We start from the raw sequence: 16,256 nt of genomic DNA on the forward strand, positions 1-16,256 counted from the left end.
TCAGTGTCCATTCCTCCATTTGCTTGGTTTGCCTTTGCTTTGAACCAGCTCATTAATAAATCTTTAACTGTGCTTTTAATTTTTTGCAGACGATGTAATGCAGACTACTTACTGTGAAGTTGACTTGGACAAAGGAAGAAGAGATGCATTTGTGTATGCTATCAAAAATCACTATTGGTACCAGATGTATATTGATGACTTGCCAATATGGGGTGAGTGATATTATGTATAAATAACTAGATTACACCTACCTGAGTACTGTACTAGTGGGTTTCGTGGAGTCATTTAATGACTAAGCTTTGTTACAAGAATGTAAAACATACATGTAAACCAAGTTCACAAGAATGTAAAACCAAATAATACAGCCTAGAGAAGAGGAGACTGAGGTCAGACCTCCTTGTGGTCTTCAGCATCCTCATGAGGGGCAGTGGAGGGGCGGGTGCTGATCTCTTCACTCTCATGACCAGTGACAGGACTCAAGGAAGTGACATGGAACTGAGTCAGAGGAGGGAGTCAGGTTAGGTTGGATATCAGGAAAAGGTTTTCACCCAGATGGTGGTTGAGCACTGGAACAGGCTCCTTAGGGAAGTGGTCACAGCACCAAGCCTGACAAGAGCTCAAAAAGCATTTGGACAATGCTCTCAGGCACACGGTGTGATTCATGGATCATCCTGTGCAGGGACTCAATGATCCTGATGAGTCCCTTCCAACTCTGCATATTCTATGATTCTTTGAAATAAATTGAGAGATTTTTGCATTGAAAAATCAGTAGGATGGCTTATACTAATGAATTACAAAAACAATGAAAACCTGTTTTGTTTCTTGAGCACTGATTTAATAATAGCAAGTTCTTAGGGTTAAATTCTTTAAAATGTTTGAGTTTTAATTAGATAAGCTACATGTAAGGTCCATGTTATTGTGTTCATGAATAGCAACTGCTATAAAACTATTTCAGAGTTTAAACTTTATTTTGCTGCTACTTTTCTTTACTGCTAACACAAGAACTATTTGGTTTACTTTCATGGTAGTTTAGTGGCTTTTACAGTTTTGCATGTGTAGTTTGTGTTTACATGAAGGAGTTTTATTTTACTTGTTTTTTTACAATTCTTAAAATTACTTGTGCTGAGTATTATTAATCTGGGCTTAGAAGTACTTGTGTCTTGAATAAAAATGTGTGTATCCTTAATGCCATTGTCTCCTAAGGTCTCTGTGTTTTGTTACTCCTTTGTAACTTGTAATCATATTCCTAGTAAAGAGTGCTCTGCAGATTGCACTTTGCATTGATAGCAGTCAAACTTGCCAAGCCCTAATCTCCCAGTTGTAGTTATAAACTGAAAGGAAATGAAAAATGTTTTGTTAAGGTAAGGTCTTTGTTGTCTGTGATCAATGAAAGAGGTAAACCAGCCCAAAATAAACAAAATCCTGCAACACCTACAAAAATACGGTTCAAGCTGTGTGAGAAAAGTCCTTTGATAGGATGAATAATGCTACCCATCGTTCATTCTTTCTGACAAAGGGGACTTTTTTTTTTAGCTCTTATAATTTTAATTGGTTCTAGAAGGTATCTGTCTAATGAACAAATGAACATGAGCCCCAAACAGAAACATAATTTTATAGGTTTATTTATTTATTATTTATCTGGTAGTCAGGAAGGTTCTTTTTTGGTTGGTTGGTTGGTTTTATTTGTTGGTTTGGTTTTGTTGTTGGGTTTTTTGTTGTTGTTTTGTGTTTTAATGTGAATATTTTTGCTTGACAAGAGAAGTACTTTTATATTGATTTTATTCATTTCAGCTGATTTACTTATTTTGTGTAGCAGGTCTGTGGCAGGGCTTGGAGTAGACCTGAATTGCTGTACGTGGCCTTTACTGAACTACTTGTGTAATTGCTGGTAGGCTTTTTAAAAGCATGTATGAGTGACAGTTGTTGCTGCAATATTTTTTAGGTTTTTGGCTTTTCAGCAATAGATCAGTGAATGATTTTTCTAGGCTAGTGGCAGGCATGTAGGCTTTGGATTGCCAAAGGATGATGGATGCTAAGCTAAATTCTTTGGAATCCTGTGTGGCTTTCTTTTTTAGGATTGATTTTTCTGGTCATGTTTTATCACCTCAAATGCCAAAGAACAAATCTACTTACTAAATCTTCTATACATTGACTAAATTTTATGCTCTCAGCTAAAAAATCTGTTTTCCTGTGATTCCAGTATTTTTGATGTTTTTCAGTAGTATGCTTTGTATGCCCAAGAAATCAGCTAACAAACATGTAGAATCTAGGTATCATCTTTGTAAGATATTAAGAGGCTGGTTGTGGTAGTTGTTGGGAAGGAGGACCTCAAGCTCTGACATGTAATAGATTGACTGCAGCATCGTAAGTATTGGTAATATTATGCAAGGATGTAATCTGATATCAGGTGTGAAAGCAAGCAGTGCTGACAATTTTGGTCTGCCTGTGAGGGTTAGGTAGAGCTAGCAGAACTATCAGTTGGTCAATCAATATTAGCCAGTTTTTTATTCAGAAAAATTGTTCAGTTCTTGATGGGGGGCTGAGAAAGGAATGGATGCACCTGAACTCATTAAAAGTGTTTATCTGCAAGTCTGAATGACTCTTTTGGATCTTTGTGTTCCAAGTACAGTTTAGAAAACTGTGAGTATGGCTTATCTGCAATAATTGTGGCACTGAGACTTGCTACTCATTGCACAGTTTTTATTGTAAATATTTCTGCTATGAATGTGGCATGAGTGATACTGTACACGTGGCTGTGCCATTTTGCTGCTGGTTTTGGGTGTGTTGGATAGACTTGCCTAGTGGCACATAAAGTGGTGGCAGATAGAGATACTAAAGAAAAATATCTTTTACTAAGTGCATTCAGATAAAATGATTCTGTTTTGTGTTTTTTCCTGAGTTGCTGTCCCACAGTGGAGAGACAAGGCTTGACTGTTTCGGGACATTCCCTAAGTATATGAAACACTGTGTTAGTTCACTCCTTCAGGGAGTGATTGATCAGAATGTCCTTTTAGGTAATTTAGAGGTCTACATTGCCATGGTTTTGGATAATACCGTGGGCCCAGATGGTATTCCAGGTGCTGGGCTGTATGGCATAGGTACAAACTGGCACTTGTGCCGTGTGGATGGCATATACAAGGCAATCCTGACAGATGAGCATGAGTAAAAAACATGACAGAAAAACACCACCTTGCAAATTAAAAAACACAGGTGATGCACAAGTGCCATTCCTTCATATACCTACTGCTTTGTGATAGCCTGTTCCATATCCTTCACCTACTTGTTCTCCCATTCCACCCACCTCTGTATATCTTGAGTGCTGCTTTTACTGTGAGTTTCCATCTTGTACATCTTCTATGTGATCTTTGGTATGATGGTCTTGATATCAAAGGTGACACTTGTAGCCTGTGAACTTGGTGACTGCTAGACTTTTTTTTTTTTCTCTCCAGCATAGTACAGTCTCTGGAATTTTTCTGTAGTAGATGAGACATTTTGCATTAGCTTACTGAAAATGAAGAACTTAACCACAGAGTGATTTGAGTTGGATAGGACCATAAAGATCATCTAGTTTCAACCCCACTGCCATAGGCAGGGACACCTTTCACTAGATCAGGTTGCTCAGAGCTCCATCCAACGTGACCTTGAACACTTCCAGGGATTGGGCATCCACAACTTCCCTGGGGAATTTGTTCCAGTGCCTCACCACCCTCACAGGAAAGAATTTCTTAAAAATATACATTCTTGGCAAGCAGTGGAAACTTGTGTGCAAATGAGAGCAAAAAGCATGTGTTGGGGAGTCAGCTAAAGAGGATTACAGAGTGAAAGTAAAATTTTTAAGAGGAAGAAAAAAGAGTTAAGAGGTAGATGGGAAATTGGAAATTATAGAAGTCTTGGCTAAGTTATCTTCAGGGATATTGGATCTGTATTTAGCTGGTTGTTTATCTGGTAAGAATTGCAAATAAAGGTAGAGGAACTGTTGTTACATCTTCTGCAGTGTTTGTAGCTGTATGTTTTTTCGTTTAATGCCATTACAGAATTCTTGGAGAGACCTGTGGACTGATGGTATTCCAGGTATTAGAGTGGAAAAGAAGAACATAATGTCTTCTGTGTCTTCTTTAGTTATGTTGCTTTTTTTAGCTGGCAAAACTTTCATAATGCATATTTTTAAAAAATCAATGCACGATATCTGAAAACATACCCGTAATAGATGCTTACACTTGTTTCCTATGCAGGGATTGTTGGAGAAGCAGATGAAAATGGAGAAGATTATTACCTTTGGACTTACAAAAAACTTGAAATTGGTTACAATGGAAATAGAATTGTAGATGTCAATCTGACCAGTGAAGGAAAGGTGAAATTGGTACCAAACACAAAAATCCAGATGTCATATTCAGTAAGTAATTTGGTGATACACCTGTGATAAGAAAATTCTACATGGTGAAATAGCTCAGAAATAGGTACTTCTATACTTAAAATATGTACTGCTACATTGGGCTATATTAGAGGAGGATGCATCTTCACTCCTTCAAATATTTTGTTTAATTACTGAAAAACCTTGGTAGATTTATTAATAACAAATGAAGCGCTCCAAACATGCTGAAACTTCTGTTATCTGCAGAAAAGTGTTTTGATGGGAAAGGAAAGTGTCCCAAAAGGTAGGGAGACTAGAAGTGTAGAGGACCCTCAAGTAGATACACATTTTCTTCATGTTTGGACTCTGACATTTGCATCATAGGGTTGAGCTGGATTCTGAGCTAGGGCAAAACCCCACTGTAAGCCTTTATGCTTTGCAAGCCATTACTATCAAAGCTTATTTTTCTTTTTGCAATTCCAGTAGAAATTTCTTATTTGTATAATGAGGTTATAAGGTTTTTTTCTGAAGCTCTCTGCTATTATATTGAATTGCTGTCATAAAAGGTAATGAATAAACAACATTTGCTGATTGAGATAACAATTTTTTAGTTTTCCTCCTTATTTAGTTGATGTTACTTAAATCTGTAATGATTCACTTGTCATGTTCACCACATTTGTATACTGAAACTAGTTCTTAATGCATTGCTTTTCTACAATGTGTTAGCAGCAGATGTCAGCATAAGATTTTATTTCAGAGGATATTCTTGCTGCTATTACATTGGTCTTGTGCTGAGTAAGTTGTATAGCTTGAAGTGCAGATAATTAGGTTTTGTATGTGCTTTTTAGAATTACATTTACACTATAGTAGAAATTCAGTAGTAGAAATTCTGAAATTTGCTATTTCAAATTCCACCAGCACTGTGAAGTCCATTTGCTCTGAATTTTAAGTTGGACAGCACTGAGTAGCTACCAGTTAATGAAAATAACATTAGATGTTCTCTTAAAATACTTTTTAGTGTACAAAGCTCAAGACTTGCCTATCCAGTTCAGTTGGCACCACTGGGCAATTGCTGGGCTGACCCGTGTGTGCTGTTTAATTCACAGATTGTCTCTGGTGGATTTGTTCTAAGCACTGCTTCATAGTGACAGATGCTCTCATGAGAAATGTATCTGCTTAACAGAATGTTGAAAGCTATTAATGTTTTGAGCTACTAATCTTGAATAAGTTTGTAATTTGAACTGAAGAACATTCATATCAAACCTCAAAGGGAGTAGTACTCAAGTCTTCAGGTTCTTAGTCTGTCTCAGGACAGTGGTGAGCGATTGGGGTATTTAATCTACATTTAATCTAATATGCATTCTTCTATACTCAGTAAGAGAACATGTGTTGGAAAGGATAGTTCCTTCTCATGTGGTTTTAAAAAGATAGGCACAAGGGTGCTGCATTTGTTTCAATATCACTGAAAATCCTGATATTTTTAAATTTTGACATGCTTTTGAAAAAAAATTTAGGATAGGCTTGTTTTAATTTTTTAATGCAGTTTCAGAAATAAAATAAATCTTGCAAAAATTCTCAAAAATACTTTGTGCTACTGTATTGGCACCATATATTTAATTAATACAATTAAATTTTCCAAATTCAAAGGAGTCCTCTATGCAACTTGTGGAGTAAATGATAGCAGTAATATCCTGTTACCCTGTGATAGTGTGTCCATAAACACATACTTTTCCAGCTGGTTAGAGTTATTTATTGGCAGTTGAAGTGTCTAGATTGCAGAATCCTGTGGTCTTACAGGTTTTGGGCTGCAGCTTTTAGTTTTGTAAGCTTTTAAAATTTTGATGTCTGTCTATTAGGGTCCAGCTTGATCTCTTTTATCCAGTTCCTTTCCAGCGGACTTGTATCTCAGTTCATGCCCTTTTTTTCCAATTGGCATCTGTTTTAAATTTTTTCTTATGTTGTCTCATTTCCCACACTTCTGCTAGACTGCATCTTTTTCCTTGGGCAGTGTACTCAGAGAATTTAGGTGCAGGTGATTTCACTGAATACCAGTCTCAGTTCATGGTAGCCACACAGATCTCAGCTGCCTTTGGGGGAGCAGAAGCACACGGTGTTGTTATTGCTCAATGAACACTGGCGAGGTTCTCCACAAACTTTGCTTCATAAAGTGCAGCACATGGAAATGTTGAGAAAAGGCAACGTGCTGCCAGCAAAAAAACCCCAACAAACTGAAAAAAAAAATCAGGTACTTTCTAACATGTCATTCTTGAACATATTTAAACGTGCTTTCTTTCTTTAACCTTTGTTCTGAAATCTTGAGGAAACTTGGGAGGATTTTTCAAAGGTTTTACAAGTATCTCCTGTGGGGAAAAAACATCATCTTTGAACTATTCATTTTACGAAACTGAAAAATAAGAACATTTGATGGATTTGGGGTTTTGTGCCTTCAGTATGAGTATCTTTATGGGCTCCTTCTATAATCATGAAAAAGCTTTGTTGTATTTGACAACAAGTTTGCATCTTTGGTTAGCCTCACAGACACAGTGAGAACTGAGGCAGTGCAAGACTGATTCTTCCTTGTTTTTACACATAAGCATATACGAAAATAGATCCATGAGGCAAGGTGGCTGATGTTCATTCTGTGTATGACCTGTAGATACCAGTCTTTATGAACATAATTCCGATGGTTTTGCCAAAACCTGGATTCATACTGAAAAAAACATCTGAAGTGGGTGGTTTTTAATATGCCTTCTGGGTTTCAGCATGTGAGTGTAGTTGAACATACTGTAATGAGCTTTTAAAATGTAAACTTTTCTCTCTCTAGGTGAAATGGAAGAAATCAGATGTGAAGTTCGAAGACCGATTTGATAAATATCTTGACCCATCCTTCTTTCAGCACAGAGTATGTATTGTTCTAAGAAACCTTACAAAATAACCCTTTGAAATGGTTACTTTAGTTCAGAAGATGTCATGGAATTTTTGGATGACACCTTTGTTTTTTCAGATGTCCCTGGTGTTCCGGGGCAATGAAACACGGGGATCTAGGTCTAGTTTTTAAGTGGTGGTGTTGTTGCTAAAAAAAAGGATGGCTCCAGTCTTTTAGAGTGCTTCAGTAAGTATGCAGGCAAGCTTCAGACTTGCAGAATATAATGGCAGTTCAAGAAGACATATTCACATGATGAGAAGCAATGAAGCTTCAGGGAAACTGCAACCGTGTAAGCTGAATAACTGCAGTTGGCCCTAGGTATGCTTCTTTCTGAAGTAAATGCAAAGCAAAAGGCATTAGACTAAAGCAGTTGGTGGTATCAGTTGTGATAGTTTAAATCTGGGGTTGTAATCTCCTTAAGGGTAATATAGTGAGCTGTGCAACTTTCTGAAAGTAGAGATTTTGCATTCTGTTTGGAGCCTGGTGAAAACCAGAAGTTATGCTTGTCAGAGGAAAAATAATGCTGCTGCACATTTTGATCCTGTGCAAAGCAATAGTTCCTTTGACTTTTTGGCTGTGAGCGTCTCTTTTGCTACTTAAACTTCTTCTCTAGGAAGGCAGCAGTACATTGTGTTGCCTTCTGTTTACCAAGGGAGCATGCACAGCCAGTTGTTCAAAATTAGCTGCTGCTTAGCTAATCTGTGATAACTTTGTCATGGGCAAGACTGGCTACTGAAAAGCTTCATGTGTTGTGCTTCACAGGCCAGTTTTTGAGTGACTTTCTGAAAATGTAGTTTTACTTACCAATATGGTTTGTTGTTACTTAGCTCCTGCTGACAAACTGTCCTGCTAGGCAATGATCTGGAACAATTTGAAACACATTTATAGTTCTAAACCTTAAGGATGTGTTTTCTTTTTGTAGATTCACTGGTTTTCAATTTTCAATTCTTTTATGATGGTGATCTTTCTGGTTGGCTTAGTGTCTATGATATTAATGAGAACTTTGCGAAAAGATTATGCAAGATACAGCAAGGAGGAAGAAATGGATGATATGGTAAGATCTGTGTTCATGCTTTAAAAACTTTTTTTTTAAGGCTTGTTGTTTTCTTGTCATACATTCATTGTGTTAGGAGCTCTGAATGGCATTTCTCAGTTGGACAGAAAATTGCCTTTTGTGTGTCTTGAAAGTGTTGCTGGTTTTCTTTATAACATGCTCCCAGGTTGCAACCCAAAATTCTTCCATAGTCGCTGTGTTAATGTTCATATCCAGCCTTAGGTTACATGAAGTCCATTCTGACTTGGTAGTGTAAGCCTGCATATACTCCTAAATACTTCAGAGGATTTAGGGACAGGGAGGGATTCTGATAGATTTTACTGCATCATACATTCCAGTAGTCATTTTTTGTTGTCTTCCATAAGCATCTGCAAAGTAAACTTTTCTCCTGGGTTTGATGCATTCAGAAGAGAAGACACACTTGCACTTGAAGTTGCTTTAATAAATCAGACCTTTTGTTTATATCTAGCTCGTGTGTTTGTCATTAATTGTCATGACTAGACTTAAAATTTGTTGTTGTTGTTCCCAGGACAGAGATCTAGGTGATGAGTATGGGTGGAAGCAGGTCCATGGAGATGTGTTTAGACCATCCAGTCATCCTCTAATATTTTCATCGCTTATTGGTTCTGGCTGTCAAATTTTTGCTGTGTCTCTTATAGTCATTGTTGTTGCAATGATAGAAGATTTATACACAGAGTAAGTATAATTGTGTCATGTCTTCCATATATAAATGTTTAAATAAACAAAATAATTACAGAAATTCAGTTCTAACTGGCCTGAAAAAAGTGTTTGAGAGTCTTTAGTCATTCTCCGTAGATCAGATGTGATAATAAGAAGTGATCTTTTAATTTGTAATGAAACTTTGTCCTACTGTTATCACATGAGTTGGTCTCCTTTGATTTTCTCTTTTAATGCTTACTTTTTGCATGACTTTTTATGAAAGTAGTTTGTTGTTCTGCAGAGTCAGATGTAGATGATATGGGAAATAAATGTTAAAAGATACATATTTCATCCCTGGTTTCATCCAGACAGACAAGATATTACTGTATTTCTTACCCTATATTCCCTACCATGTCCTGTAAAGGCTGAAGTAAGAGTGTATTCTGTTGTGAATAGTCCTGTTTGCTACTGACAATGCATTAAGTCAATCTTATCCACAAGTCTTCTCAGGAATGGAGATGTAATTTTTAAAGCTCTTTTGAACACAGTGCTCGGCCTGTGTTGATGTAAAACCTCCTCCAACAGCAGATGGGCTGTGGTCCTGACTGGAGAGAATTCATTTAAAACAAACAAATAGTACTCAAGTTTAAATTTAACACACTACTTGCAATTCACCTGTTTTCTTCTTTGCCTTTTATCTGTTAGAGATTTTTGGGTTACTCGTTTGTGTTTTGGTTTGCTTGGGGGTTTTTTTTCTGGTTGGTTATTTCCTTACAAGTGCTTTGTTTTAAGCAATGACTAAACTTTCAAATCTCTCTTCTTCTTGAATTTCACCTGTAACTACTGATTTTAACAAGTTGTAATACTTCTAATGTGCCACTAGAGAGAACTCTTGTTTTTGAATTTAGCTGCCTTTTAATGGTGTGTGTAAAAAGCCACTCTGTAGTTACCAACATCTTGGCATATTTCCATTTTTCGTATGGTGTTATTCCCCTCCTTGTGCCCCATGGTTATATTTCTGTATAGGTGTACATACACACTTCTAATTGTGCAGCATGTCAGCCCTTCAGAGGAAATGAAACCATTTTAGAATGTTTGTGCACTGTAGGGAAGCTGTAAGTTAGTAATGGCAATTGTGGAACGTGTCAGAACAGTGATTTTAAAAAAGATATGTGCACTTAGTCTTTCATTGTGATAGGCCTTTCTATCACCTTCAAAGTGAATTTAATTCTGGTCAAATGTAATGGAACAATTTGACCAAATCTGCACCAAAGTGCAGACAATTTATATATTTAGGAAAATAGCGATGTGAGTGAAGAAGGCTGTAAACCAGAATTTCAAGAATGATTGCCTGTCACTGTTCTCCAGATCTGTTAAACTCTTAGCCATCATGCAGCTGATGCCAACTAAAAGTCTCACAGTGAAATTCGGTCATGTCAGTTATTAATTTATTAATACTAGTTTGTGTTTTGAGAAACATTTTCATTAGAGTATTTGAAATGTGAGTAAGCTCAGAAATAAGAAATTTTGAGATAATTTTAGATTAACAACTCTGGTCTTTTTACTGGTAGCCTGGTTTTACATGTGCCACTTCAGACTGTACCTGGTCTTTGGAGTTTTGCATATGTTTCTAAATTGTGTTAAGTTAGGAGAAGATTTTAAGAAGCAAATATTAGTAAAGCAATCTTCAGTGTGTGTGACCATCAGATATATTTGCTTTGGTCGTGCAGTCTTGGAACACTAAGTGCTAAAGATTTCTTCTTTGAGTACAGCAAGCATCCAGTAGTGGTGCCTCAAAAAAACAAAATGGCAGTAGACTAGAATCTCTCAGAACAACTACTTTGAAGAAAGTACAGCAAGCTGTCTGAAAACCTACTGCTATTTGCTGTTGAAGAATGGCAGAGGGATGTGGGGAAACAACTCTATTTTAATTAATAACATTTATATCTTGCTATTCTTAGACATGAATTTAAAAAATGTATTTGGAAATGGCTTTTGTGATTTAAAATTATTACCTTTGGCTGTAAAATTTCAGAAAAAATTATGCCAAAATGAGTACTCCAACATTTAATGAGGTGATAATTTAAAAATTACTAAGTTCTTCTGATTGCACTACTCAGTGCTGATGTGTGACTTCATTATAGTATTTATAGTTTCTAAATGTAATTTTCTGCAAGATGAACACTTTCTGTCTTAAAAGTTAATTTCTGAGGGATGGTAGAAACATTACTCACAATCTTAGTATATTTTTTTAATACTGGCCTTTTCACATTTTATTTGCAGTTGAATCTTAGGCTTAATGTTTGTCATGTAAATAGTTATTTGTACACAAAGTACACACGTCCAAATGTCAGAATATTTTTATCAGAGATGTTTGTACTCCAGTGAAAATAAATGCATGTTAGAAAAGAATGTAGTATGTCAAAACTCTTTTTCCGACATTGAATTAGGGTTGGACAAAAACTTTGGATACAAACGGTTCTCATTCTTATGCAGATTTCCCAATTTAAGCACTGTTAGATTTTTGTATTACATAAAAATATTAAATAACTGCTTCTGCTAAAAATACATGCCTTGCAGTATTTTTTTTTTGCTCTAATCATGTTTGGTTTTATATGCCATTTACCAAAAAAATCCCTTCTCGTAGGAGAGGATCAATGCTTAGCACAGCTATATTTGTTTATGCTGCGACATCGCCAGTGAATGGATATTTTGGAGGAAGCCTTTATGCTAGACAAGGAGGTAAATTGTTTTCATGTTTCAGCATTTTCATTGTATTGTTAAATGGAGAAGTTATTATTTTCTAATTTGTGCCAATATAGAAGTGTCCTCATGGAGTTAGGTCATTCAAATGGAATCCATTAAATTATGAATAAAAAACCATTTTGAGTATATTTAACTTTCATATTATCTACTCAGTATTGGCTCCATTTTCTAAAGAGGTAACTGAAGTCTTAGGTTAATTTAAAAGTAATAAGAGCTGAAAAACTGTTAACAGTTGTGACTTATGAATTACTTGTTACACTCTTGTATATAATTGTTTGGCTCATGACATCCAGAGTTTAATAGCCTCTCCCTTTTCTGTTACACACTGTTAAACAGCTCATGTCATCTTCTCCAGATGACTCCTACAGGGTCCTCTTCTGTAGGTACTAGGGGGTTATGTAAGGCTATGAAAAGGATGAGTATAGATTATTTACTATTATTACCATTAATTGGGGATGGGAAAAACTGTTTATATCATCTTTTAAAGAAGGTTATTCTGCTTTCCACTATGTACTTGACTTTATACTTTGCAAATCAAAATGAGCATCAGTAGAGAGCAGAAGCCAAATAAAATTGACATACCAGATATGGACAGGCTGTCTTCAAATGCTCCCCACTGTGCCTCTGAGCTATGACCAGTTAGATCCTTGCAGTCCACTAGCTTCATCCGTTCCCTATGCTGCAATAAAAGAGTAATCAATATCTATTATCTTCGAGATAATAGAGTACTTTAGAAAAAATAATTCCGGGAAGTTTGCGAAAGAAAGTTTATATCTTTTTAGCATGATATACTTGTTAGTATTCAGTCTTGGCTGTACTCTTGAGTTTGGAGGCTAGATGTTTCTTTTCATGTGGCTTGTTTATAAACCTAGCAATTTGTACAAAAACAGATCTAGGCAGATAAGGATTGCTGGTCTGAAATGTACCATACTGTATAGTTGAGCCAGATTTGCCTGGTTTTTTTACAGATCAAACATATATCAAGCCATGAAATGCTGATTATCTTGGCTCATGGTGAAAATACATATGATGGTCTTGAAAAAAAAAACCACTATATTTTGATTGTTTTTATTTACCGCATATTAATATTATGGTGTATTAAATTTAATTGTAGACCGTATTTAAAAGCATAAAAAGAAAGTGCAAACTTTTAAGGCATTGCCCAAGAGGGTTTCTTTGAGCTCCTTAGGGAGCTCTAAACTTAGTAATAACTGCTAACAAGTGTTGCTGTTCCCTTGATGCTTGGGGTTTCGAAATCACTTTCTTTCTACCTTTTCTGCTGTTGAAGATGTCAAGAGTTCAGTTCTGCTGTATGCTAAATGCTGTGGCAGTTTGCTGTGTACCAGGGATAGCCAGTTCCTTAATGCATCCTGAATATGTGGAAGCAGTTTATTTGGGTCAGGACAAGGTGGAGCAGGTGCTGCCAGGAAGCAGCTGTAGCGCTGAGTTGTCCTGGGAGCAGTGCTGAGCTCTCCTGTGCTCTCGGAGTGTGAGCAGGCTCTGCACAGGGCCAGTTCTGCTGTCTCTGTCTCTACTAATCTGCAGCCTACATACACACTTAGGTTTCATACCCCAGCTCCTTTGGCCAGCTCAGTCAGCATATGCTGTTCTTCAGCTGCAATGTTCTCACGCTGTATTGCTCTTCCTATCTGTTCACCTGGCCTACTAATTGATTAATGTGCTGCATCTTGTGAGTGACCGGGAGTCAGATGAAACTGTTAGTTCACTCTTGGCTCTTGTGTTGATGTAGTATGTTGATATTTATTTCTTTCACCTTTTTGTGGGAGAATTAGTCTAGCATCTAAATCCTGGAGAGCTTGCTAATACATTTTTAAACAAAACATGCTGTGTCTCACCAGTCTCATTGGAATGTCCCTTCTTACAGGAAGGCGATGGATAAAGCAGATGTTCATCGGAGCCTTCCTCATTCCAGCAATGGTGTGTGGAACTGCCTTCTTCATTAACTTCATTGCCATCTATTATCATGCTTCAAGAGCTATACCATTTGGAACCATGGTGAGTCATTTTATTGGAGAATTTAATCACCACTGTAGAGACAGAAAACTACGGGTTTTTTTAATCTAAATACAATTATGAGTCATAGCTTTAGCTTCCTAGTTGGAAATTTATTGTAGGAGGGGTTTAAGGTGCTTCAAGTATAATTCATTTTAATCACAATAGTAACAACTGCTGGATGCCAAAACCAATCTTCTCTCTGCTTAAAATGATACTTCTACTTTGTGTTCAAACTTAGTGTTTTAAAAACGTGGGAAGTTAACAACTTGAATTTTCTTCTGGATGGCCAATGCAAACTGGTTATAATCTAAAATGAAATACAAAAGGATTCCAAGTGAAAGCTACTTCCAAGTCATTGCAAGCAAGCACAAAAATAAAAATAAATTATCAGGCAACAATATGAGATAAGACATTCTGAGGAGATCTGTCTTTACGAAAATGACTCAATGTTCTCACTTTGTGTAGTGTTATTTAATATCCAGTTATGGTCTTGTGTCTCTAAATTTACCCAGTCACTTGAAAAACTATGCTGGTTGGATTACTTTTTCATTTAATCATGATGGCTGTCTTTATTTCTTGTGTCTTTTGTCAGGATTTTGTTTGTTGTGTTGGCCCTTTAAAGCAACCTCAAATAATCCTGTGAATACAATGTAGGAAATAATCATTTGCACTTCAGCAGAATTTGTTTGGTCTTGCAAGGGGTATTATTTTAGAGCAGAAATTTTTTTGAAATATGCATCATAAAATTGCTTTTTCTAATTTTGTGCAATACCACTGTTAACTTATAAAAATATCTTCATACAGGGAGTCTTGTTTTCTTTTCAATATCTGTAGCAAATCTTGAAATGTAACATTTTTTATAGCTTTCTTCTTTGCATATCAGTTTTTGTGATATGTTACATTGTTCAGACCATTCAGAGATTTTTGAGTGGCCTTGGATTTCTTCTTAGTTTAAATCTACCACAAAATGAAGCTTAGTATCACAAGTTCTGTCTTATTGATTGTATTATTTGGGATATAATTGAATTCAGTACGTGACTGAAAATATTTCTTAAGAACACATTTTTAATGAATGAATGTGATAGGCATTATAACTCATAATAAGAAGACAGACAGTTCTCAGTTTCAGAGAAAGACTTTCAATAATTTTTTACTGATGGAAGAGTCATTAGATGTACGTTGCTGAATCTAGTCATCTCCTTATTAACAGTATTTTCATGAATGCCTAAATATCAACTTTTTACATTGAATTCATTGTTACAAAATCAAATATAATATATATTATTATATGTTATATACATATAACATTTACAAAACTAAATATAATATAAAGCTAAACGTGTTTATAAACTCTTCACCTTTTTTTTCTGGTTTTCTTCTTCAAGAAGTTAGACTAACATTCTATCTTTGAATATGTTTGTATTAGTTGGTCAGTGCCCCAAAGCAATACTGTATTGTTTTTTCTTTCTTACACTAGCAGCCATGTATGACACTGTCATAAAAGTTTCCAGCACTGATCTTTGATATGTGTGAAGAGGTTCTGTTTTACTGCTGAGCAAGCTGTTATGGTATCCCATTTCTCACTTGTATTCCCATTTGGAGGCCAGGAATGCTGAGGGAAGGGAATTCCACCTGTGCTGAAGTTTTTCTTGTGAATTTGTTCAACTGATTTGTATTTTGAGATCATGGGAACGTGCAAGCAAAAGCAAATGGATATATAAATCTTCAGGGGTCACTTAACCAGAATGTTAGGACTCCATACACAGTGATTTTAATGTTCACAAGGTTTTATGAGAGTGTTTGAATCATTGTGACTGTGGCAATAAAACTAGAGTGGAGTTAGCAGGCGAGCAGGTTATGAATCGGAAACTTCATCAGAATGAGCAACGCTCTAATGACTTCAAATCAACAAGCTGGTTTGTAGAAGGAAATAGAAATTGCTTGCAATTACCATGTTATGCTTTAGGTTGAAGTCCCCAGGAAGCCCTCTGGCTTTATGGATAAGATACCTTTGTAGCTTTCCACCTTTGTTTTCAATGTAAAGAAGCGTCCAGAATGAAATAATGCAACCTTGCATTTCTTGGGGAAATAAAACCTCTGTCATCTAAATGTACTACAATACAGAAGTTACTTCCTTTACCCTGGCATGTCTTGAAACCACTCTCCTTGATTTAAATTACTGACAAGATTTGTCCCCTCTTCTCGACTACTGTAAACCTGGAAAAAGCACAAACTGAGTTGCTGAAAAAAGTTCCTGAACTAAAAAGGATGCTGAGGCCATTCTTGAATATGTCATCCTGTGCTTTGCCCATTTGGCATTGCCACTTCCAGTGAACCTAGGGAGCCTCTGTGACTTAATTCCTCCCTCCAGATAGATTTTTCTATGGAATCTAGGCAAGGACAACTGGTAGTATCAAAGCCAAGATATCCAAGCTAACACCTAGTTGCTGCATCCTGGTATCTGCTCTTCTATACTTTGTCTT

At 36.3% G+C, this 16,256-nt stretch overlaps 1 protein-coding gene across 2 annotated transcripts in view; it reads left to right on the plus strand.

Annotated features, from left to right (window-relative positions):
- Positions 1 to 16,256, plus strand: part of TM9SF3 (transmembrane 9 superfamily member 3) — a 46,936-nt gene that overhangs the window by 13,299 nt on the left and 17,381 nt on the right. For both annotated transcript variants that reach the window (XM_027667259.1, XM_027667261.1), the window contains exons 3-9: positions 90 to 212; positions 4,233 to 4,393; positions 7,176 to 7,253; positions 8,200 to 8,331; positions 8,861 to 9,027; positions 11,639 to 11,733; positions 13,643 to 13,773. In XM_027667259.1, the coding sequence (XP_027523060.1) occupies positions 90 to 212; positions 4,233 to 4,393; positions 7,176 to 7,253; positions 8,200 to 8,331; positions 8,861 to 9,027; positions 11,639 to 11,733; positions 13,643 to 13,773 (887 nt within the window). The remainder of the gene's footprint in view (positions 1 to 89; positions 213 to 4,232; positions 4,394 to 7,175; positions 7,254 to 8,199; positions 8,332 to 8,860; positions 9,028 to 11,638; positions 11,734 to 13,642; positions 13,774 to 16,256) is intronic.

The sequence above is a fragment of the Corapipo altera genome, unplaced genomic scaffold (assembly GCF_003945725.1).
Source record: "Corapipo altera isolate COAL_440 unplaced genomic scaffold, ASM394572v1 327, whole genome shotgun sequence".
Lineage (NCBI taxonomy): Eukaryota > Metazoa > Chordata > Aves > Passeriformes > Pipridae > Corapipo > Corapipo altera.